Source organism: Sturnus vulgaris, chromosome 3 (genome assembly GCF_052056855.1).
Source record: "Sturnus vulgaris isolate bStuVul1 chromosome 3, bStuVul1.hap1, whole genome shotgun sequence".
NCBI classification, from domain to species: Eukaryota; Metazoa; Chordata; class Aves; order Passeriformes; family Sturnidae; genus Sturnus; species Sturnus vulgaris.
In genome coordinates this window covers 61,648,452-61,674,440 of record NC_142245.1, presented here as the reverse complement: position 1 = coordinate 61,674,440, position 25,989 = coordinate 61,648,452, and the positions used below count along the sequence as shown (strand labels likewise).

Sequence of the window (25,989 nt, the reverse complement as noted above, 5' to 3'; positions counted from 1 at the left end):
CACTTGAGAATGAAGGACTATGTTGTGCTCTAAAACACAGTGAGTGATGAGAAAAAACATAATCTTTGTCATTGTTGTAGTGGTAACCACTAATTTTGGATCTGAATATAACCTTTCAATATCACAAAAACGTAATTGTATAGGCACCAAAATTGTATGGTTTATACTGTACATATGTGTATGTGTGTATTAGATGTGTAAATATACTGAAAGGCAGAAATACTAAATTCAAGGACACTCATGGTCATAAAAACTAGGGAATCCAAATGTACTGTTGAACCAAATATAAAAGATTAACACTGCTAAAAGAGATGTGCAGTTCCTCTAAAGGGATTATTGCAGGAATAGGAATGCTCACTGACTCTAAGAAAGGACAAAGTCCAGCTACTAAATACTAAGTACGAAGCAGAAAGACACCAGTTTCTAGAATCTGTTATTTTCTTCTTGGAAAGAAATGCAACCATGGATGAAAAAAAAAAAAAATTAAAGGGAGGAGAGGGAAACACCATCTCAGCCTATAATTTTGGAATTTCTCTACAGGGTCCTTTTTTCTACCTGCTTTTTCCAAATTTTGGAATTCAAAATTCAGGCCTGGATCTTTACTGCATAAAAATTTTCATACCTATAAAAAGTGTCATGACGGCAACAAAGGAAAAGGCCATCAACTTAATTACTGGGTATAATCTTAATTTGGATTCAACTCTTTGGAGTTAAACAAATATGAGCCATTTCCACAGCTACTAAACAATACTTACAAGAGTTTTAAACACTGTTTCTAATTCAAGACTAAGAGTTTCCCAAGCATTTGTTTTTATCAGCCAATTTCCAATACCAGTAAAAGTAAAGAAAATTGCATTATTAAGTGTGTGAGTTTGGGATAGTTAATTTTCTACATGGTGGCTACGATGGGGCTGTGTTTTGAATTTGTGCTGAACACAGGGTTAATAATATAGAGGAGTTTGTCACTGCTACTTTGTTACTGTTTTTGTGTTATGGCCCTTTCTGCTTCTCATACTGCCATGCTAACAGGGATGCCATGAAGAGGCACAGCCAGGACAGCTGACCCAGACTAACCAAAGGGATACTCCAGACCGTCTGACATCATGCTCAGTATATGAAGTGGGGGGAAGAAGGAGGAAGGAGGGGTATTTGGAGTGATGGAGTTTGTCTTCCCAAATAACCATTGCATGTGATGGGGCCCTGCTCTGCTGGAGATGGCTGAACACCTGCCTGCCCATGGGAAGCAAGGAATCAATGCCTTGTTTTGCTTTGCTTGTGTGCACGGCTTTTGTTTTCCCCATTAAGCTGTCTCTATGTCAAACCATGAGTTTTCTAGCTTTTAAGCTTCTGATTCTCTCCCCAGTCCTGTTGGTGAAGGAGTGACTGAGTGGTGCTTGACTGCTGGCTAGTTTAAACCACAACATCAACTGATGTAATTATTTGTCAGACTGAACTATTACATCTCCTTAAAAGCTGTAGACTGATAATACAATGTTTGGCCTTAAAAGTGTCTTTCAATCCTAGCCATTAACCATTGCTATTGGAATTCTTGCACAGGGGATGTCTTGAGCACTGCTGCCTTTCAGACACATTTTCTGGCACTGCAATAACTAGCACTTTACTTCGAATTACACAAAACAGCAAAAAACATCTGACTACAGCTACATTACAGCAGCAACTTCTGAAATATCCACACAAAGAGAGTCATCAAAGCTATTTAGTGGTATTATTGCAGCCATACATTGAGCTGATAATGAGGCTCACTGATTCTGGACATCACACCAACACAGGCTTAGATGTGCTAATCTGATAAACAAGACACAAAGAGGGAGAGAAAAAAAGAGGTGAATACTTGGCTCAGAGAGGTGAAGCCTGCTGCTCAAACTCATGGTGTAAATCAGTGACAGAAACAAGAACAATTCTTAGATCTCTGGAGTCTTTCACCACTGGACCACTGAGTGTTAAAGATTGAGATCTGCCCCCATGGCATACTGCAAGATAGATGAAAGGAAGCTTTGCTGTTGTGGTTTTGTGATCCACTCCAGCACTGCAGCTATAAATAAAACAGCACTCCCAAAGAACAATTATCTTGTTGACATAGGGGTTACAAAGTACAGTAATCTGTGTAAGTAATTTTAAGTTTAGTTAGTACAAAGGCTAGCTAGATTGAAACAACAAAAAAATACCTATGAATACTAGTACTGGTTCATTTTGAAAACTATTTACTGAGTAATTACATCCATAAGAAGCTGTACCCTTAAAAAGAAATACAGGACTTCTTAAGTCCTGTCAAATCTAAAAACTAAGCAGACAATGAGAGGGAAACAGTGTGATCTCCTGTCCCACTTCTCATCCTGAATGCTGAGTTACAAGTAGTGTGGGAATAAGTCATGCTCCTAAACCCAAAGCTCTCCCTATCCCTTCCCTCCTTTCAAGAACCTAAGCAGCACCACAAGACGCAAAAACTTCTAAACTGAATTAATCAAAAAATCTGTAATTCACGCAGTTGTGTGGCTTCAGCTCCCCATTCTCGGCTGGATCACTGACTGGGAAGGGTGGCCAGACTTTCCTACAGCCATGGTCCCTACAAGAAGGGCATCCTGATTTTTCATGATTTCTAGGAAAAGCTGTATAGTTTTTTATTACCAAATCACTTATTCTAATGGTTTCAACCCAACGTTTGAGACACTTTTGGCACACCACCCCTTCACACAGTATCCAGCGTTTTGCAGTGGAGTTTTGAGCATTCTTCAAAGTCTTCTGTTAAAAAAAAATCAAAACCAAATTGGAATTGACTTAGCCATCAAAGCAGATTGTCCTAAATGAGTGAATTTTACATAAAACCATAGAGTAGTGACACTACCTAAATGAAGATAAATTGTTCTTTGAAAATGAAAATGTCATCTTTTAACAAGACTTAACATATTAAAAAGAGGGTTTTAAAATTTAATTGATAGTTAAAACCTCCCATCAAACAAAAGCCAGTATCACAACATTTCATAAGTAATAAGTAACCCTTGAGCAAGACTAAGTCTGGACATTTGGTGTCCAGAACAATGCAAAAATATTTCTTACCACCCTTAAAGCACTTCATAGCTTTTACAAGGCATTAGATAAACTTCAGTCTGGACTTGCACAGCTGCTATTTATTCTATCTCCTAAATTCTGTCACCTGTTGTAACAGATGCATCCTTTCTTTTCTACCTTTTGTGACATTTACTCTTTCCATGATTGACTGCAAACTCTCCTGCAGTTCAGTCTTTTCAAGAGAATCATACAGAACACGGAAAATAACAGCAGTGAAGCAACATAATTTAAAGAATTTTTCATGAAGTGACACTTAGCATTCCTTCTCTCCCACATAAAATACTTTCATCTTGGCTACTCTGTAACTTTATCGAATATTTTGAATGTAAAATGCAATCAAACTTCCCCAAAATCCCCTTTAAGCTCCAAGGAAAAGCTTGAGAAGTAGGAACTGAGGCAAAGCTCCGTTTTCTTTCCAAGGAGTGATTGCAGAGAAGGTATAAAACAGTACTCACTTCTAAACGAGCATAAAAAAAGGCTGAGCAAAGTGAATCAGGTCTCTCAGGATTTTTTTGTAATACCATCAGCTGCTGTTAATACCTGCTCAAAACTGCTCTGGAGATTAACAGCAACAAAAAAAACAACAAAGAAAACCGAAACTCAACAAAACCAAAAATCCAGAAAACCCCATCAACTGGCATTTTAAACCCCTCCATGAATAATAAATACAAAACAGGCCAAAGTTAGGCTTGCCAGATTCTAAGTTTAAAAAAATTTATATATATATAAATATATATATACATACATTACATTGCTTCCAGTCACATCCTCATTACTATTTATATAAGATTTTTTTACCTTTGTGCATATAACCTTACTACTTTCCCAACCCCAGCCTGTTGCTGAAGAAAACAGGAAAGAAATCGTGGCAATGGCACAGCTATTACACTTAACATTCTAATCCACTGCACCAGAAATGGCAGATTCCAGATACGATGCCAAAACTTAATCTGCCTGAACTATATGCAGCACTTCTAAGAAGATTAAAATATTTCCTTTGACAGGAGCTCATGTTTCTACACAGCCATTTGGACTCTGTTTTCCCCTTCTGATGACATAAATTATAATTATGGTAAGCTAATAAATTTACATACTCTATCCAAAATGAATAATAAACTGACCTTGAATACTGTATGCAGTTTCGGTCACAGCAATATAAGAATGATATTAAACTATCAGAGAATGTCCAAAGGAGGGCAACAAAGATGGTGAAGGGCCTTGAGGGACAGCCATATGAGGAGCAGCTGAGGCCACTTGGTCTGTTCAGCCTGGAGGAGACCGAAGGGAGACCCCATTGCCATTACAACTTCCTTGTGAGGGGAAGAGAAAGAACTGATCTCTATGCTGACCAGTGGCCAGGACCCAGGGAAATGGCGTAAAGTTGTCTCAGGTGAGCTTTAGGTTATGTATCAGGAAAAGATTTTTCACCTAGGGGGTAGCTGGTACTGGAACAGGCTCCTCTGGGCAGTGGTGACAGCACCAAGCTTGACAGAGCTCAAGTAGCATTTGGACAATGCTCTTGGGCACATGGTGTGACTCTTGGGGTGTCCTGTGCAGGGCCAGGAGTTGGACTCAATGATCCTTGTGGGACCATTCCAACTCAGTGTATTCTCTGATTCTGATACAGATCACTGGCACCCCATGTATGATGTACAATGTGAAATGATTTATTAACAAAAGAGGTGCTAGAACTATAACATATACACTTTTGAACAGCTGCCAAAGGAGTTATTTGCTAAGCCATCTCAGGTTGTTTCAGGAAAAACATGACCTTGTTCCACACCACATAAAGCAAGAAAGAATTCAAGACTAACAAGTACAGCTATAAAGCCTCTCCCCACAAAATGACTGCACCAGCTCTGTTTCCTTGGTTTTGGGGGTACTGCTACATTCCAGCATCCAAGCTGTTCAACTCAATGCATGCTTTTATCTCTATTCTACAACTATAATACACAGAAGCCTGTTTGTTTCTTTTAGAAAAAGGTGATTCTCGAGGACTCCGATTTGGAGATTAATTTAAAACCCAAAAACATCACGACATACTGTATTATCAGACTTGCAATGAAATTATCACAATCTAGCAAAATTGAGAAGTATGAGAAGAAATCAGTATTGGTTTTACTTCTGTACTGACAAAATGAAATTGGCTGCTTTGTCTCAGGTCCTGACATTCTGACTCTCTTAATTCTCATCAGAATGAAGACTCTCAGAGGCTTAGGATTCACATTCCTATTTTTTGCACATACATATCAAGTTCTGTTCCAAATCATACATTTCAGAAAATCAGCTATTCCTGAGAGAGCAAAATCCACCAGAAGGGAAAACAAGGGGACAGTGGAATGTGGGTGATCTGTATAGGTAAAAATCACAAAAGTGGCACCACATTAGCAGCTGGTTTGTAAGTCATACACACCTTTGGAAAAGCTGGGACTGTTCACCCTGTCCCAAGTCCCACTGAATGAAAACAGAAGTCAATTTCCAAACTCAATACTCAGTATGTTTCCCTTATATTCAACCCTAATGGTGTTTAAAGCTATACTTGAAAAAAGAAAAATTGCCTACAGCTAGGAAAATAAGGAAAGGAAGGGCTTCATATGCATCTCCTTTGTCACATTTTTGGTTCTGTCCCATGGTCAACTGACCTACCTTTCTCATTCCTTCCAAACGCTTTCTATATCACCTGGCTTCATATGGGCACAGATGTTTTTCCTTTGTAAGTTTGATTCTTTTCATTCTCTACAATTCATATCAATGACAAAAATGTACACAAAATATGTTCCCTGTAACCAGCCTCATGCTGCCTATTGGGAAAATACTCAAGCATATAACACACATTTTAATAGCACACTTTTTTCTGTAATCTTCCAAGAGAACCACTGGAACTAATCTTATTCCAAAGAAGAGAATAAAGCCTATGTGAGATGACTTCAGGCTCCACAAATATCAAAGAGAATAAACCAGGAAGTGAAACAGATACAGTATTTGTAATTCCATTATTGAGAGGCAGAGAGGAAAGATTTAAATAATTTATTTTTCTTTTCACACTGGAAAAAAATAAGCATGGCAACAAAGTCTGATTTAAGATATCCTGGTAAATATGAAGACCATTTAGTAAAGTACACTTACAGCCATGAAATGATACTGGAGTTACTTTTGTGCCTTTAAAAGCAATTAGCTTTCTAAAATCATTAGTTCTTACCCTTTTAAAGGACCTCTTAGTTAGGCCTATAACCCTGTTACTTGCAAATATAAGGCTTACAGCACTATTCAGTAATTTTGTTTATGCTTGAAGGGAATTGGCGCGCATTCATAGGCAATTTGTTACAATATAATCCTTACATTCAAAATAAATTGTAAATGAATTTTTATGAGCATTCCCAAACAAGGAAATTCATGCAGGAGTCTAAGGATATTTTGTAAGGAAATCGCTTTCATTGTCCAAAGAAGCCACCAACAATGACCCAGTAAGACAAAACAAATAAAACTGAACAAGAGAGGGAGAGGAGGAAGCGGGAAGGGCTGAGGAGAGCAGCATGTGCAAGATGGACCAGCACTCAAGGATTCTGAGGGATACAGGTCTGTTCAGAAGCAAAACATCAGAGAGATGCTCAACGGCAAGGGGACAGGAGAGAGGGAGGCCTTAAGGATGCTGCAAGGAATGGAACATCTGGGTTTAGTTCAGGCTCAGCATAAGGAAAGTGGTATTTGCAAACAGCTTCACAAGTGGTGGCTGGGATTTCACCTACTGCCAGAGGAGCTAACACACAATGCTGCACACTCCTCTGCACATGAGGCAAACCTGCCCTGAGAAATTCCTTTAATAGGAGGCAGGCAGGGCATGCCACAGCAGGAGCAAAGGGCAATGCATATGTGCCCTGATCCAGCTGTTTCCTCCACACCCCCTCCCCACAGGCCCACTGCACAAAGAGGGCAGCAGAGAAGCCCATTCCCACCTCAGCAAAAGAAAAGAGGCTGAAAAGTGCAACCAGTCGCAATCCTAACTTTTTATCTTTCAGGACAACCGCTAAAGCTGTGAGTCTTTGCAATGCCTCCTTCCCTATCAAATTCCTTCTTCCAAGCAAATATTCCTGGGAAATACCTGTTCCTGGGGTGCAACAGCTGAACTGTGTGCAGTAAGAGTACTGCAGACCCATGCTAACCTGTACTGTTACTATGCTAACGAGCACTTCCAAAGGCTTCTACACCTAGCAAGGAACACACTAAACAAAATAAAATTACATTAATATACTCCTTCCCTCCTCATTTTTCTTGGCTAGTTCTTAAATGTCAGTAGGCAATCAAGCAAGCAAGAAGCAGCTCAGGATCACAGATTTTGCTTTTCTCTCTCACCCTTTGTTGCCGTGTCTGTTTTCTGAACATCAGCAGAAAAGGCATAAAGACGTCTAATTTTTTCAACCAAGGGCCCTGAAAAGTTTTGCTAGTACTTGTATGCATAGGTATGTCCCTTCACCTAGAAACTAAAAATATGGATGTAGTGCTACCAGTCTGAATATACAGATGTGTTGGTGTGCAAGTTTGGAAAGTAGCCTACCACAGGGCTCACCACCGTGCTACCTGTCCAGGGGCTGTCCCTGAGCACCAGGGCTTGAATACAAAATCCAAAATTCCAACGGAAAGGATTTGAAAGAGCTGTTGTTTTGTTCCAGGAGAGGTGGGGGGGAAAAAGAGAACATAATACAAACCAGAGGGAATACAGACACAAAACAAACACTGGAACTTAAGAGAAAAACAAGCAAAATACGTAAAATAAATATCGATCATTTAACAGAAACAACCATTCAAAATTAAAAACAAACCCTAAAAAAAGCCATCTTATATGTATTTTATTATTATTTGATCACAGCTTCACACATGTAGTCCTTGTTTCTCATTTCCACTATCACTATTCCGTTTTTTTGTTCTTTACTCTTAAATGTGATTTTTTTTTTTTTTTTTTGGTGTAAGCAGTCTCCCTTCCAGGTGGGTACCTAGGTAGTGAGTGCATGAAAACTTAATATGGTCAGCGAGACTGCTGTCATATTTTAAGGCAGCAAGAGGGATTGTATAAGCCTGGTCAGAAAGGGAAATATGACAGTCACTACTTTCTTTGCAGCTGAAAAGAAAAAGTGCCACTAGTAAAATGAGAAAAAAAAAAAAGATAGAGAAAACCAGAAGAGCTCTTACCAACTTTAGCTTAAATTACACTCAAAGAGGATGCAGATGGGGTCTGCAAGAATTCTGGTATTTCTATATTAAATATAGGTAGTTTAAAAAAAGTCTGGTTTTAGATTCGCAATTTATCTAGTTGATGTCTCTTAATACAAATTATTTAGGAAAATCCTTTGTTTTCCTCCCTAAACAACATCCCTTTATTTACCTACATCTCAAAAACATGAAAGATACTGGTTTCTAAATTAGCATGTAGTGCTCTACATGTTTTTTCAGCTGACAACATTCCCCATGATAAATGTTCTAAAAAAGTTCTATCAGTCTATTTTGAAAGATATTGATCAGTTATATGAAACAACATGAATCTGGCATTTCAACATCATTGCATCACTAATATTAGCCATAACTCTTACTGTGCATTCCCAAACAAAATACTTCAGTGGAGGGCTAACTGCCAGCAAAAAAACCAAGTAAAAATAACATTGTACTTTTAATTCTCCCCATGAATCTAGAGGTTCTATCCCCACCTTTAACTTCAGACATATTCCTTTGCATAAACAGGGCAAAAATAGCACCTATTTGTATTACTAAGTAGCTACAATTACAGATCACAGTAATAATCAAGGAAAATGAAATACAATACTTTACATGTAGCACATTAAACCTGAAGTAAGGCACAATCCATACGCAGATGCCTCTATAAATATGAATTCATATTTTCTTTTGCCATGTGTACACACACTGTGCACAGAAAAACAAGAGCAATGTTAGAGCACTCGTGAGTATTGCCATCCCTGATCTTTAGTTACAGGACCAAGCTCCTCATGTTAGACAGCTGTACTTCCCATTATGAGACACATCTACAAATGAATACCATATGTTCTTATACGATATAATATGTACATAGGGAAATAAAAAACATTTGCTGCATGCAACATTAAGTCATATATGAAAACTCTGTTTCAATTAAATTGAAAACATCATATTATGACAGTGATCTAAGCCTGCAATCTGGGGGGGAAAGGGCAGGCAGTGGGTGGGTGGGTGAAGGGAAGGTACCCTGAATATGCCTGACCTTGGTGCACTGAGCAGAGACATTTCCAGGCAGCAAAGGGAACCAGGTGTGAGGCAAACCAGAACAGAAGCTATAGGGCACCCCACGAGTCCTTCACTCCCCTCTGCCCAGATGCACTGCCTGACCACTCTGTCCTGTCCTCAGCCCTGCTGACACCTCACCACACTGGGTATCATCCTGGTGGCTTTCCAGCACTGAAAGGAGCACACACATACCCTAAAAATTAGGGAAGCAGTACAAGGCAGGTGATGAGGGGACTGAATATCCCTGGGCCAGAGCTGGGTGACAAATACATCCTCTGAGCTCAGGCACGGTGACACAGTTAAGTCCCTTCCCACCAGAGGTATTTAAGTAAACTTCATTTTAATACTGGTGGCAGTAAAAATGCACACTTGCATTGTAAAAAGTTTATGTGGATACAAGGAATATTTGATCATATAAGTAGACAGTTCTATCTCAGAGGATAAAGAATAATTCCTTTGCCAAAATAAAGCACCTGGACAGAGTCATTTGTAAAGAACTACGGAAGTGCTGACAGACTGACACAGAAATGGAATCACACACTTGTCAGCATGAAAAGGGTTTAAAACCTACAATGAAAGTCAACAGAGCAATAGCAATTGATGTAGAAACTCTGAAACAGGAAATTTACAACACATTTTAACATAAAGATGAAAGGAGACTTTCAAAGAAGGACAAATGCCCATATACTTAAATTATACTATTTTCTCAATTTTCAATTCTCTAAATGCAAAACCAATGTGTGTACTTTACAGCTTCTGCCACCCTTGTTGAGTGTTTACACCAGACCTGCTCTAATCTCCTTCATCTTTGAAGGTCCGGAAGGTCCAGTGAAGAATTTAGCGATATTTTTATGACTGTGCCCTCTGGGCAACTGACTTAGTTTTCCTTTTTTCGTTGTCTCATGGCACCTCACTTGGAAGTAAATCAGTTCGAATTATTTGTACAATGCCCTCTCAGAATAAATATGACCTTTTCTACCAGTATATACACCATTGTTTTAAACAATACAGTAATGAAGCTGCCTCTTCACCAAGAGCGCTAAAGCACTGCTTTGGCTCCAGTTCCTTCTTTGCTCACACAAGCTTCACTCCTGTGCAACCTCAGAGCGCCCCAGGGGGTGTCCCCAAGCACGACATCTCCAGGCCACCTCACCTCACATAAGGGCAACACTTCTCAGAGCAGCTTAAATCCACACCCCAAAACAAGCACGTGCCAGACCCTGAGATCTCCCCATCCTTACCGGCAGGCTTCACCGAGTCGGCACAAGCAGCAAGGCAGCCAGCCTCTCGTACATCCAGTCCAACTCAGGGCAAGGGCAAAGGTGTCTCTTTACTGTGAGAGATTAAATGGGAAATTGCTACCAGTACTCTCAGAGGATCATGTGATAACACCGAGCAGAGCCACCTAAACATACAACTGAATCATGCCACCAGCCCAGTGTAAAAATTAACTCTTTGAGGCCACAGCAGAGAATAATTCCTTATCCAGAAATAGTGATGAGTCTACATCATCTACATGAAACAGCATCAGCATCACCTCAGCACTGCACCTCCAGCCAACAGCTACGTTTTCTTCCACCAGCAGACATCCAAAGTAAAACAGTCATCTTTTGAGTAGTCAAGCCACTTCCCAAAATATATTGCTCATTAATCTTGACACAGCAGAAGACTTGAATTCCCAGAACTGTACAAAGGACTTGGGATGCGCTTGTAATTATCTTTTCCTTAGTCCAATTTAATCCCACAGGCAATTAGTATCCTAATGCATCCTATTACAAGGCATCCTTTAAGAGTAGCAGAGTATGCAGGGTCACATCTGTTCACTAGCCTGCCATAACTGGATATGCCAGGAGTCTTGCCCTTCTTCCAAACTATGAAGCCAGAGAATCAGGGGCCAGCAGACCCTGGTGTAGGTGGCTGAAGGAACATGCAAGGTGTGTTCTTCGTATCTCGTTAACTTTAACGATTTCCTCAATGTTATGAAGAGCTCACTCAGGCAGATAACAAGCAGGCAAACTCCCACCTGCATAGCAGCAGCAGGTTGGTGACAAACATGCAAAGCAGATGCTCTGAGGAAGCAAAACCTGTGGCATGAGGGATCCTCCATAATGGAAAAACACAGCAATACTCTCTTCTGCCCTTAGGGTCACAAGCTTCCCCCGTAAGAAACTGGGTATGAAGATCCTCTGTTAGCAGCCTGGCACAGCTGAACATCCCATGACAACTCAGTAGTTCCACTCTCATGTTCTTCTCTGATGGCAATCAGCTGGAAGCAAGCCGGATGACAGGTAGACTAACAAAGCTCGAAAAGCTTTTGGTGATGGTGGACTTCCTGAGCTAAAATTGCCACGATACTGTTTCACCCAGGCAGACTGCTATCAGTGATGGATACACTGTACTAAGGGATCAGGAAAAAGAGGTGGGAAACTCATGCTCTATACCTCCAGGGCTAGTGAGGTCAGCTACAGGGCAGCTCACATATCACTAAATTAAAGTCTTTTTCTTGAAGATGACAAGGCATTTTGGGAGTTAATTTATGCTATTTTCTTGTTTAAAGTACCAGCAATAGTTTCCTGTGAGAGCAGCAGCTTGAAATGGGACAAAGGTTCATCTCTGGCGAGCTAACAACAAGGCACAAAACCAAAGCAATAGTTAACAATAAAAATCTACAATAAAATACTATCAAATATAGTATATTAACATAACATATAGTATAATAAATAACAATATAAATAATACAATTCCCTCGCTGGTTACTGTGCAAAGTATTCATTCTACTTGCAAAAGTATCTTACCCTTTTAGGATATGTTTACCCGAAGAGGTTTGTTTTTTCCACCTTAAGTAAAAAAAATCTAACTTCATACTAATATTTTGACTCAGATTAACTTCATCAGTCTTCAGAAGAATCTTGCTGTAACTTAAACTACAGGCAAATGAATAAAAGTTCTTAATAATAGACATAAATCATTCCATAATGATGCCAAGACTATACCGTTGTAAATGTATCTTTCAATTAAAAAATAAGCAATGCACCAGAAAAAAAAGAAAATAAAAAGAAGGATAAGTACAAAACACGTTTAGCAATTCCAGAGTCCTTAAAAACTAAGGTAAATGTCAACTGAAATAGAAACAGTGTGATGGTATAATGGAGTAAAAGCACAATGGAAAAAACAAGCGATGCACAATACAGTTGATCACCACTCACTGACCAATGCCCAGTCCATACCTGAGCAGTGATCAGCCCCTCCTGGCCAACTCCTCCCACTTTATATACTGAACATGACACTCTGTAGTAGGGAATATCCCTTTGTCCAGTTCAGGTCAGCTGTCCTGGCCTTGCTCTCTCCTGGCTTCTCACACATCTGCTTGCTGGCAGAGCACAGGAAACTGAAAAGCCCTTGATTTACAGTAAGCACTACTGAGCAACAACTAAAACATCAGTGTGTTATTGACATTTTTCTTGTACCGATTCTAAAACACATCACTGTGCCAGCCACTAAGAGGAAAATGAAGTCTCTCCCAGCTGAAACCAGGACAGCAAATGTAACCTTGATTCTTCTATTTTATAAGAACAGTATCTCTTCCTAGTGATTTGTGCAAGACCATCTACCTGGAGAAATATTTCTTAACTCTTGAAGCTCCTTTGGATCAAAACTGAATTACATTTTTATGCTTATTTTTTTTTATGCTTTATACATTTTTATATTTATGTGACAAAACTTGGAGGGTGAGAAAGAAATAGGGGCTCAAAAAAACCTCAGGAGACATAGCAGAGCACAATACAAAAGGCACCAACCTTGTCCAGAATCAGAGGTTATACACTTGTGTCCACACCCTGCAACTCACAGCGGGGGAAAATTAAATCAGGAAGCTAAAGACCAAGGTAGGATGAAGGGAAGGTTTCTCAGCCTATGCTCAAATTTATATGAATACAGCTACCCCACTTTATCTTGTTCCATCCTGTCCCATGCCTCATTTCTCGCTGGCATAGCCCTGTGCTGACCAACAGTCTGACTCCAGATGCATTTTTACACCCTAGCTAACTCTCATCTGCTAACTAACCTGATCTCACTTAGCAACTTCTGCAAAGTCATACAACCAAAACTCAATTTATGCCTAATCTGAATGTCAGAGATTAAGTTTCCACATATATTTGAAATTAAGATAAATTTTAACAAGCTGTACTGAGCTCTCTGTTTACTGAGCTCTATATCAAAAAGTTCTGCAAACAGACATGAGCAAAAATATGTAAGTTAATGTTTTCCTTATACTCCCTAATACAGGATGACAAACCTTTCTGAAATGATCTCTTCAAAAACTCAAGCAAGACCAAAAAACTCTAAACACTGTGACAAATCACATGAATTTTTATACCATACATCTTCATAAGCTGTTTTTTAATTTCAAGTCCAAAGTGCCAAATACCAGCTTTCACAGCATGAAGCTCATCGTTTCCCATAAAGTTTCATAAGCAGCTCCTACTTACTAGGAGAAATAAAGATTCTGTGTTAGTTTGTTCTTGTGTGTACCATCCACGGTAAGGAGTTCAAACATATACAGTCCCTTTCTTAGCTTTCACCTCAAAGGAGAACAAGCATCACAGTGTAAATTCCCTTTTCAGAAAAGGGAAGACAAGCACCTGACAGATGTTTGGACATTTTCATTAGTACATATTATCAATTATATTTGTAAAATATCCTGGATATTTATATCTTGGCCTTTTTTACTCTTAAACCAGAAAATATTACTGAAATTCAAAGTTAGGTTCTGTTTCCTATAGAAAATCAATCTCTTCTGACTTTGTTTTCATGCACTACCCTGGGCACTAAAAAACCAAAGCAATCTCTTTAGTGCAAAGTTCAGAGCAAAGAAAGGTGTGTTTAAGCAAAGCACAGATCAGCAAGCTTTTAAGAGCTTATCAGTGGATGACCAACCATAATTTAGAAACTGCACTTTTATTTACCTCATTAAAGTCTGTGGGAATCTAAGCTGGGCTTTTGTTTCTTTCAGTGAGGCAGGCTGCACGGTGACACGTGCAGACAATGAGGGAAAGGTAAGTTAAGGGCAGCTCTGCACAAGGAGTGCAGGTGTTCCCTGCAGTGCAATGCACCTGGATTCCAAGGATCTGCTCTCACATCACAGCCTGCCTTTTGCAGGTAGAGGCCTTGCACATGACTGACTGAATCACTGAACAGCATGAGTCAGGACTAAATGAGCTGGAGATGAAGCTTACACCAGCTTTAGAGTGGTTGTTAAAGGACAAGTTGTACCTGAACTGACTCAAAAACTGCCAGTACAAAGTTAAGCCATCAAATATCTTTTCAACAAAACTGAACCAATGGAGCTAAATTATTTCAGACGAGCTTCTCACAGGATGTGGCCATAGCCACTACTAGGACTCATAAAACTGAGTATCGCAGCCCTATAGTGATCATAGTAAGCTGGCAGAGATGTAGGCTACTGCCAGAGGATTCTGTCAAACCTCCCTTTCCTGTGAATTTCCTTCACTCCCTTTGTGCCAACACCATCACTGATGCAGTAACCTGCTTTCAGTTGAATTTTTGTCAGCTCAACCTTCAGTCAACTCAAAAATGCCAATGTCAGGGTAATAAAAATATTAGGAAGGTGTAAGTGAGAGATGGAAAGAACTCTACTTTCAGTGGTGTTCCCCACTCTTTTCAGCATCCATTTATCTCAGCCTACTATGACCATGACTTGCACCAACCATCACTGCATATCAAAACTTCTGCTGGTTCAGAACAAGCCTTAGGAAACACTCTAAAGGAGAGGAAAGAAAAAGTTTCTTCAAATATTATCACTTTTCAACAGAACATGAAGGCATTTCTCAAGTCTACCTGAAATACAGGCTTTTCAGAAGATAACACCACAAATGAGGCAAGCTACCCAAATGAGTTTGCAGGACATTAAAATCCACCCTCTGGATGGAGTTATAATGACACTGATGACCACTCCCACAAAGATAACACCATTATCAGTATTTCCTTATCTGCCTGTGACAAAGACAAGTAGACTGAGAGGCTTCAGAAGCTACACTACAGATCTGTCGGACCTCTCATCCTCTTAGCAGCTGCTGAGACAGAAAGCATCTTCCACTGGCCTGTGGTAACCATGGCTCTGGTGTCCTGCTGTGACTGGTCACTGAGCCACAGCTCTGCGTGTGACAGTAGTGACAGAGCTTCCTCTCTGTTCAGTAGCCAAAGCTTCTTGTTCCTAGCCTCTTGCTTTGTATCTGGAATCACAGACTCATAACTACAGCTATAATCATAATTATTACATGAATTATTGGGCCACATCAAACACACAAAAACTTTTTTGTTTATTTGTGCAGCTAAAATTTAACCTCACACTTTCTAAATCCGTAGCAAAACTCGCTGTTATCTCTGGATACAGCATACTCCTGGACTTTGCTGTTGTATTTTATTAAAGGCAAAGAATTTCTGATAGAGATGATACTTCATCAGTGCCCTTGAGTCCCAACATTGCTCTAACAATTACATACAAATCTGCTAAAAACCATCAACTGATTGAAAACACTAAAAAATGAGACATGTTACTAAGCATTATCGAGCCATGTTACACCTTACTAAGCACATATTGCTAAACATTGACCAAACAATTCTCACACTTCCTCCTAATTATTTTCCTGTTTTACAAATCAGGATATGAATACAAAATATCTGACTTCCTAAAACCAGAGTAAAAACTGTTGGGGTGGTTTAAGAACTGCTGGACTGGAAGAAAAGATTTGGAGGAATGATAAATCGAAGAGTCTTACTTCTGCTAAATCAAGCAAAAGTGCCAACTGTTCTGCTGCAGTTGGGCACCGAGTATGCATGACAAGGTATTTATTTGTTGAAGACAATGCTATTCTTATTTTGTTGATTTCTCATGTATGCTGTACCTTCAATCACTATTCTAGGTATGATAAAAACATTCTGATTTGCTCCTCCTCAAATACTTCATTGCAAATACTTTACCCCAAACCATTTTAAGTTTCCCAAGCATACTGGGGTCCTGTGCAGGGAACATTTTAACACATTTGTATTGTCGTTTTTTGGCCTAAGAAGGTGCTCTAGGAAAGAAGGCTATGGAAGAAAGATGACAGATAAAACATCTGAAAATACAAAGAAATAATTTCTGTCTAACAGAATTGGGATGCTGTATCGGGAAGGGCAGGGAACAGTCACAGAACAAGAGAGAATATTGAGCAGTTTACCCTCACATGAAGATATGACCAGGTACCAAACTATATCTGTGCATGCTTTTATTCTGCTGTAATACAAGAGAGCTAGCCCAAATCAACAACCAAAGAATAAGTTCATGGCTTAGACTTTTTTGGGAGTGCAGAGGTGCTCATCCCATATGCTGCCCACAATATCATGAGAAATATACCTCAGAAAATGATGGCTAAAATTGTACTTAAGGAATTAATCAAGTCTGTCTGGTTTTTTTACACATCCAAATACTAAGGAAATACTAAGCCCCCTCTTATTTTGCCTATTTATTTAGCTGTAAATATTTAAATTCCCTGCCTGAACATGATTATTTTGAAACCACGACTCCAAGGCTGAGGCGGGTTCATTACAAAACCAGCAGCCCTCACAAAATAGCCTGTTGCCACATTGCAAGTACTCAAAGCTTATGAGCAGGGTATTTTTCTTTCCCTGGCAAAGCAGATTTACTGAGGAGTCTGGAACGATAGTCAGTGAGTCATGCACAGCCAAATCTGCAGCACTCACAGCGGGGACCTTGCTGTATCACTTACTGTAATTACGGCCTCCCTTCAGCTGTAGCATTTCAGAGAAGGTGCACTTTTAGCAACTCCGGTGTAAAAAAGCACCAACAATAGAGAAGGGTGCTGGCACTGCAAATGTACGAGTAATTTTTTAAAGCCTTACAGCTTTCAGCTTCTGCTTCACTAGCAACATTTACAAAACCGAGTGTTGGCAATAATATTAGTTTAATATTTTTAATCTAGTGCCAATATCAGCAGATGCCATTAGTCTTACTCAAAAACAAACTTAACAATTCCGCTCAAAGAGAAAGATACAATCCTGTATCAAAGAGAAAGAACTTAGAGAAACAATTAACTATTCCACTATGCCACACTTAGAACACCAGAGTTCAGATTTACACAGCTCTTCTGGCACTTTGCTGACCAGGTCCATTCCAGTTTTGCACAAAGTCTACATGGTTATAACAGCACATCTAGTAATACTGTTCTCAGTATCATCCAGATTTGTGTACACACTCAAGCAAAAAAGAGAAAGCCCACACTTAAAATATACAAAAGGCCCTTAAGTTTTTCCTTCCTAATAGTTAGACAACCATGACACCTCATACTCTGATAAAACCTATAAATAAAACCTATATACAGACCCTGATTTTCATCCTTTATGATATGTCGCTCTAGTGATCAAACAGAGTTAACTCTTGTTTGCATTTATTTTAGGGTCTGTCTGACACAAAATAGAACTCAATAGATTGTTTACCCTGATAGTGAGGGACATTAAATCTACGCCCACAACATCAAATAATATGTTATCTGCTGAACTAGGCTTCCTGAAATAATGTTGTTTTATCATCCTGACAGATTCTGAAAAGATGTCTAAATGCAAAAAACAATAACGATGACTGCATTGAAAAAGCTTCAGCAGATCTAGGGCTCAAAAATAACATACAAATTGAAGGGAATTCCACCAAGATTATTAGAAAAACAAGATGACATGACCGCAGTATACACAATTGGCCTAAGTGGTCAGCAGCAGCAAGGAAGTGGTTTTACCTATACTGGTGACACTCCGGAGACTGACACTGAAGTATTGCATTCTGGAAGGGGAAGGAGAAGCAAACTAGGAGGGCAAATGTAAAGAGGGATGCTAAAATGCTGAAAAAAAGTGTCACAATAAGGATTTTCAGGCTGAAGAAACAAAGGCTCAAAGAATCATCTGCTCCACCCACCAAGATAAAATCGAGTGGAAAGCTGACCATAGGTAACAGGCACTAGGAGGGCTTTTTAATGAGTTGGCAGGACAATGAAAAGAACCAAAAGCAGGAGCAAGATAAATTCAAAGTAGAAATAAGATGGAAACTGGAAGATGAGGAACCCCATGCAGCAGGAATCCAGAATCAAGGAAGCAGGAAATGTGGGGATACCACATCTTGCTGTCAGTAGATCAAGTTACTGGGATTAATACATCAGTAACCAAGCAACACATTAAGGGTCTGCCATATACTCCATATTTATACAAGCATGAAGTACAAAAGCAATTCTAAATAAAGCAACTTCGTGACTTGGAGCCTGTCAGCTCTACCTGAAGATGTTGGTAAGCATTGGGCAATGAACTTTGTTCAAATTAGCAGGCAACCCCAAGGCAGGAAATGCCTTTCTAACGCATTCAGATGAAGACTGTGCTCATGCAAAACCTGTAGCAGATAAAAAGACTGCGATGGTTTTGTAAAGTCAGCTGTAGTGGGATAGATCATTGCTCCGCAGGTAGTTCTTTCTGCTTTTATAGAAGCAAAGCAACACATGGAAGGTACTGTGCTGAGCCATCCATATACTGGCATCATGAAAGGTTACAGGGCTCAGGAACAACAATTGCTTTGATGACAGCAGGGACCTGGAACCCCTTCTGTACAAGCAGATTGCAAACAAAACTGCAAAATGCTCCACCACTTAAGGCAGTTGTGAGTAATCAGCTTGTGAGTTTGCTGCTTGTACACTGAACATTTTATGTATCCCTCACAGTACTTTACTCCTTTATACGTATTTCACTGGTTTTCAATTCCAAGAGTGAGTCACTGGTAGGAAAAGAACAGGAAAGGAATGAGAACTTTTCTCTCTGTAATAAAGGAGATGGAAAAAGACCTTGAAAAAAGGCATGATTTCACACTTACTACTAGATTTTTTTCTTGGCTTAAGATACAAACTATTAAGACTTCAGATTTGAACAAAGAATGAGGCAGATTGTTCCAGTAAGGAAAGAATAAACTCCACTTGTATGTGTGATCTGTAATGTCTATTATGGTCAATGTTCGAAAAAAATCGTATCTTGTGGGCAATTCGCAGCAGAAGTCTTTGTTATTTATCCGTGCTCAAAAGACATCTGTAATTTGGGTTTCTTACTAAGAGATCAAATAGCAAGCGAGTGATTTAGACCACAGCTGTCTCTAGAAAACACCAAATATTTTATGTCCCTCACTTGTCCCCAAAGTGAACTCATGCTACCACTACTAAGTCTGTAAAGCCCATATTTATGAAGATATACAGAATTAAATACTTATGTTTATGCAGACTTATACAGTAACCCACAAAAAGGGGCACTGCTCTACAACAAAACCCACCTGAGACTGCCTGGTTTCACTGCCACACAGACCCAAGCTTCAGGTGATATCTCCCAGAGTCAGGTGGATTCAATAACAAAGCAGGACGGTGAAGCTCAAGGGCTGCAGGCTTTGAATAGCAGTTGCCACTCGGAAAAGGAGACTTGAGGTGGCAGCAATCCTCTCTCTTACAACACTCTTTTCTGGAACTGGCCTGGGGTTTTGTTCCATCTCAGGGAAACTCAACTCATTGTTCTCATTTTTCAAGTGAGTATCAGCAAACCAAATGCAAGATTTAGAGAAGGTAAAGAAGGGAGAGTGCCTAGAACTGCACTGAACTCCTCTGAGTTGGAGCAGCCATGTCCTAGGCTCTATGAAACATTGGAGTCTTTCTTAAATTATCAGCAATACAAAGATGTACAGGCTCTTTGGAAACATACAAAGTTAAACAGGCACTGGCTTGCAAAGCTTCAAAACTGGAACTGGTTTTCCAGTGTAAGTTAATGCAGTGCACTGAAGTGGCAGCACAAGTGCACATGGTGGTGAGCAAGCAGTGACTCACTGGAAACAGATACAGGGAGGCTGCCACATGACAAGCTGGTGCAGCACAGGAGACAACACGGAACAGCAGCATCCCAAATAGGAGAGAGGTATGGAGAGGAAAGCAACTCTACCTCCAGTGGCCAACATATTCAGAATCATTTATCTATTACTCAGTTGGCAATTTAGCTCTTGAAAATGCCATGCAGCAGAAGTTTATTTGCCTCATGCACTGGTATGTTCAGTTCAGTTACTTCTGCATGCACACTGCATTCACACCTTATAAATCTATTCCTCATGAACTGAATACTCCAGGCTTAGTCTCAGCCTTATAATCACATTCAAAAAACATTTTTACATATGTATATTTGCATACACACATACATTCACTCTTCAGGACAGAAATAGTCCCGTAGAAGACTCTCTGCATGGCATTTGATTGCCTAAGGGTAAGCCCACGCAGCCATATGAGGAGAATGTTGTTATCTGAAACACCTACATGTGCCTGGCAAATATGACACAGGACCTGTGGTGCTTTCTGCCAAAGTAGATGGGGTAAAATTCCTGAGGAACCTAAATAGCAATGGAAACCTAGGCTTACAGATTTGGATTTCCTACACGAGGGTGACATACCTATGGTCAGTCACTGAAACGGTTTTGGATTTAAACTTCTCTGATTCAGTCTTGGTTTCCCCAGCCCAAATAACAAATGGTTCCACAGAAATAAATTATTTAAAATTTTATGCATGGGTATCATGAAGAAAAGGAGATGACACCAAAATCCAAGTAGCATGACAGCCAATAGGGCATTACTGAATCTAATCGGTTAAAACTTGAAAGTAAGCAAATTAAGGCAATATGGAAAGAGACCTGTTATTAAAATTGAATTTGATACCGTGTATCCTGCCTTTTTGATTTCTCCAATAAAGTTTTTAAGATAAATATTTAGGCAGACTACAGAAATCACCCAACCAATATCTACACCATATAAAGATAATCCTTGAACTGCTACTTTAAGGCAAAATGCAAAATAAACTTCTCTATGGCAAAGACAGCAGCTCTGGTCCTATTTTGTGCATCACTACTGTTAAGGCAATATTCCTAAATTGACTTGGAAGTAATCACACTGAGACTGTTCTAGACTTTAGCCTACTGAACCAATGGTAAGGTAAAAAATTACTACATTACATTTCCAAAAATGTAAGTATTTCACAGACTCATTGTGCCTTTAAAGGGCCAAAAAGAAACCCAGAATAGACAAGTAGCTCAACAATCTATTAGATCAGTAAAATTTTAAGTCTTACAAAGCAAGAGTTCTCATATCCCTGAAGGAAAAAAAAATGGGTGGGAAGTATAGCTCTTTCTTTCCTACAATGTCACTTTGTTTGGAACACAGCCAACATACTGCTTTTTCCAGGAGGTACCAGTGTCATGCTTCCCTCTAAAGATAAAGCAGTTTCTAACATGCAGTGTTTTGAATGCCTATGAAAAAAATAATTCAATATAGTTTCTCTATTAATCTTTCAAAAAGGGCTGCTTCATTACAGGTAGTACCATACTATATTGGCTTCCTAATATTCTTATCCCTGTTAATATTTACAGCTTTCAAACTATTATAGCAAGATGCTAACCTAGATATTGAAAGTTGTTCTAATTTTGTTATTTTTTTTAAAGGCAAAATAAGCTCAATTTCACATCAGCAACAAAATACAAAATCTAGACTGCAGGACTGGTCCACTTGCACACTGTGAAGAACCTAATGGAAGAACTTATTTCCATAAAATCTTTCAGAATTATACGGGTTCAGGCGTTATTAATATCATGCAGCTCTGCACATCTTGGGAATGTTGACGAAGAAGGAAAGTAGTTAGAATAACAGGGTGGGAGCAGATGGGAGACAAATCCCACAGAAATGTTACAACATTTCAGGAAAGTTTTGTTTGTTTGTTTCTAAAAACACCAAAAGAGAACCAAAAGGGGCCACTCCCCTCCCTCTCTGTTCCCATGAAAATACTCCCAATCTTGCTCACTTCAGAAGCGGGAAGACACTGGGGATGCAGAGCCAGAGGGAGTGGGTCAACCAGGACCATGCAGTTGAGATTCTTGTTAATAAAAACAGGACAAACAGACCTAAGGTTCAAATTTAGAGTGGCACAGCAGAAAGGCAGAGAGGTATCTAGGATTTTACTTTAATGAGCTAAGTGGCAAATGTGCATGGGCTGGAAAGCTGTACTACTGCTGTGGTGGAACTCAGGCAAACTAACTGTGGGACTCCCCTGTGCTGCACAGCTGAAACACAAACATTTGTTTGCTATAATTACGGAAATGAGACCACTTTTTCCTATTTATTTCCCCTTGTCTTAATTCCAAACCAGAAAAATTCGTGAAGGATTGCTATTACTTGCTTGGCAATGTCTCAGTTTACCCAGGAGGCTGTCAGCAGAAGCAGCTGCAGAGGAACTGGAATCTCATGAGACTGCTGCTCTTAATGTTGTGGCATTAGCATAGGAGGCAAGTTTCTTGAGACACAGAGAGAGACTATGCTCATGTGTCCCGGGCCTCTGGGGGCTAAGAATCTGCTGCTTAGAGCCATGTATCCAGACAGCTACATGTAAAAAAAGGGAAACCAATCATAACAGTCTACAGATACACACCTTGACTCAAAAGTTATCCCAAGGAGCAGGGAAAGCATTATTTAACTTATCCCTCCACTTCCATGGAGAGTTTGAGGGTAGTTTTGACAGGCAAAGAAACACCACAAACAATAACAGAGAAGTTTTTGGATTTTGTGATTTCTTGAAAAAAATACATATTTTGTATTCCATTCGAAATGGCCAGATTGGCAGAGCCCTTATAGATGTAGCTAAGATGACATCAGGACTTCAAGTTAAATCATATTAGTCATGGAGAAGGAAGTACCTCAATAAAAAGAGAACTTAGTGATTCTAATGGGGGTAAGAGGTATTTCTCAGTTTTGTCCTTGCTTTTTTTTGTGGTCTCTTGGTGTGATAGAGATAACAGTGCATCTGCTATCTTTTGTCCAGGGTGACCCACTGTACTGTCTTCTATCTTCTTTTAATGAGATTATAATCTCTTTGATCACACGCGTTCTTCCTATGCACACATGGAAACAGTATGCCAGTTTGAATAACTTCCCAGTTTCAGCTGGCTTCTCAGCATTATTAAAAGTCCCATCTTTATCAATGAGACCTTTGTTGACAATTTCAGCAAGGAAGAGGCAAGACTGAATGGGCCATAAAGACAAAAGTCAGTCCTTTACATAGCAGTCCCTCTGGTCATTGCTATGGAAAAGCCAGCAGTGACTTCTGCCTATATCAAGCGCGCCGTGACGCACTAGGAGGTACTCAGCCCTCGTGTATGTGAAATGGGCTTCTCGCCCGTTATCAGTTTCAATGATAAATGCTTTAAAAAGTTTGTCTCGTTATTACCTACACCTTCCTCCAGTTTATCACGTAAAAAAAAAAAAAAAAAAAAAAAATTACAAAGATAAGTAGTAAAGCACAAGGAGATTATAGGAAAATCTACGCACAGCATCCCACCGACAGCCTGATCCCAAAAACACCGAGGTCCAGCGCCTCCGAGGCCACGGGACAGCACTCACCGCTGCAACCCACAAACCCTCCCCGCTCCCAGCCCAAAACCGCACCGGCCAGAACAGCTCGGGTGTAACACTGACAACGCACCCGGGCGGCCCCGGCACTGTTCTTGGATACAAACGCCCTAACAACAGCCGGCGGCTGCTGTTTCTGCTGTTTGCACTTGGCTCCCGGCACACCAGCAAAACTCCTGGGGTTCCCTCTCCCAAACGAACCAACCAACCAAGGAAAAACCGTTTGGGAGCTGCGGGACACAATGCAAAAATGGGCAAACCCTTTAGCCCCAGGGCCAGAGAAAACACCTTATCCCGCGCAACAGGTTCTCCCTGAGCCGGCTGCTCTCTTCCTCCGCGGCGCGGCAGCCGGAGCCGCCCCCGCCGAGCGCACCTGCCGCGGGCAGCGCCCTCCCTGTTCCCTCCTTCCCTCCCTCCTTCCCTGCCGCCCGCCCGCAGCTCCACTCACCCGCCGGGGGCGTCGCCGGCCCCGCCGCTGGGGTGGTAGGCGGTGAGGACCACGCCGCGGGAGCTGGACCGCCAGCTCATGGCGCTGGCCGCCGCATCCCTTCTGGAGACACCGAGGCAGAGCGGGGCGGCCCGGCTACGGAGCGGCGCGGCCCAGCCTCCTGCCGGCAGCGCAGCGGGGCAGGGCCGGGTGACGGCAGCGCTTCCTGCGGCCCGGCGGGGCCGCGCTCCTCCTCCCTGCCGGGATCCCGCCGGCCAGGGCGGCGGGACCGAGCCCCGTTACGGCTCTGTGCGCTTCCTCACGCCGCGGGCTCCGGGACACCAGCGTCCTCCGGGCAGGCTGGAGTGTGTGCGAAGGTGTCGCTGAGAAATCCGTCAGTTAAAGAAAAGTCGCTGCCCTTTCGGCCCCGAGTCAGCTGCCAAGGGTGAACTGCTGCGCCCCGGGGCTGCCGTGCGGCAAGTGCGGCACGGCAATAAGAAAAATAAAAAATGTATTCAGCGTTTGCTTTGTGCGTTTTCCATTTCACTGAATCGCAAGAGTATTCGGTGATTGCTTTAACTTTTCATACACACCCCAAAAAGAGGTTTATTTTTTTGATCAACAAAAATCACAAGAAGGGATACTGTCAAGCACGGACACTGCTGACCGAGCTGCTCAGAGCTGCTGGGCCTTAAACAAGCCGCCATTAGCTCCAAGGTCACGCTCTATGAGCCAGTGATAGCCAGAGGAGCGCAGCATTGCTTCGGCCTTTTTGGTGGGCAAAGCCTTCTCTGTGCCTTCGCACAGGCTCTGATGAGATGGGACTCACTGCCTTAGTATTAGTTTTGAATTGGTAGGCAAGACCTGTAACATAACACCCAAAGCTCTTTGGTTTTTTCCATGGCAACATGTAAATGCACACACAAACTATGCTATTTATGTTTGTAATTTGTGCCTTCGTTCACATATGCATATGATTTGTCTGAATTATTATCAGTTTGTTCTATAAGTGAATGGATCAACTTCAGTAGAGATGAGTGTAATTTGCATTCTGTTCACTTTTTTTCCTTTTAAAACAAATAAATCATGCAACTGTTTTGCTTACAGTTAAACTCTGCAAAGTTCGGTGCTGGGCTCTGTGAGGTGCTCTGAAGCGCATGGGTATCGAGTTCTGAACTCTTTTAACCTTGTACCTGAAATGGAATGCTGCATGCAAGGTTGTGGAGGGACCACACAGTTTTCTGTACAGCTGTTCTGCAGTGCAGGGCTGCCACACAGGAGCAGCACAGAAACCTTGTCCTACGGCCACAAACCGTGGAAGCAAACATGCAGAACTCCTGGTCTTGTTTGAGCAAGATCAGTTTGTCCTCTAGACTCCTTGATACTTACAGCTGGTGACTTTGGAGGGATTATAATCAGAATAACTGAATTTTGCCATTGATGATGGACTTCTACAGAGTGCCAAACAGGGAGTCCCGATTTCTTTAAAAAGGGTAAAGTCGCCATTAAATTTTGAGAAGAATCCCAACATTGCAAGCACAGGAAGACTTGGATGTCATTCAATAGGCCAACCATTACAGGGTTGCCTTTTCATTTCTCACATACCTGAGAGTCACTGCCTTAGTTTTAAATTCATATAAATTATTGAAAGGGGGGATGGGTTTTGATAAAGCCTGGCTCTTCCATGGT

General features: G+C 40.8%; 1 protein-coding gene across 2 annotated transcripts in view; it reads right to left on the bottom strand.

Annotated features, from left to right (window-relative positions):
* ARHGAP18 (Rho GTPase activating protein 18) overlaps positions 1 to 25,989 on the bottom strand; it is a 94,012-nt gene that overhangs the window by 44,086 nt on the left and 23,937 nt on the right. The window contains exon 1 of one of the 2 annotated variants that reach the window (XM_014874217.2): positions 24,322 to 24,436. The exons of the other annotated variant lie outside the window; for it this stretch is intronic. Coding sequence (XP_014729703.1) covers positions 24,322 to 24,401 — 80 coding nt within the window. The 5' untranslated portion in view covers positions 24,402 to 24,436. Of the gene's footprint in view, positions 1 to 24,321; positions 24,437 to 25,989 lie in introns of those variants that run through there. 2 annotated transcript variants of the gene reach the window in all.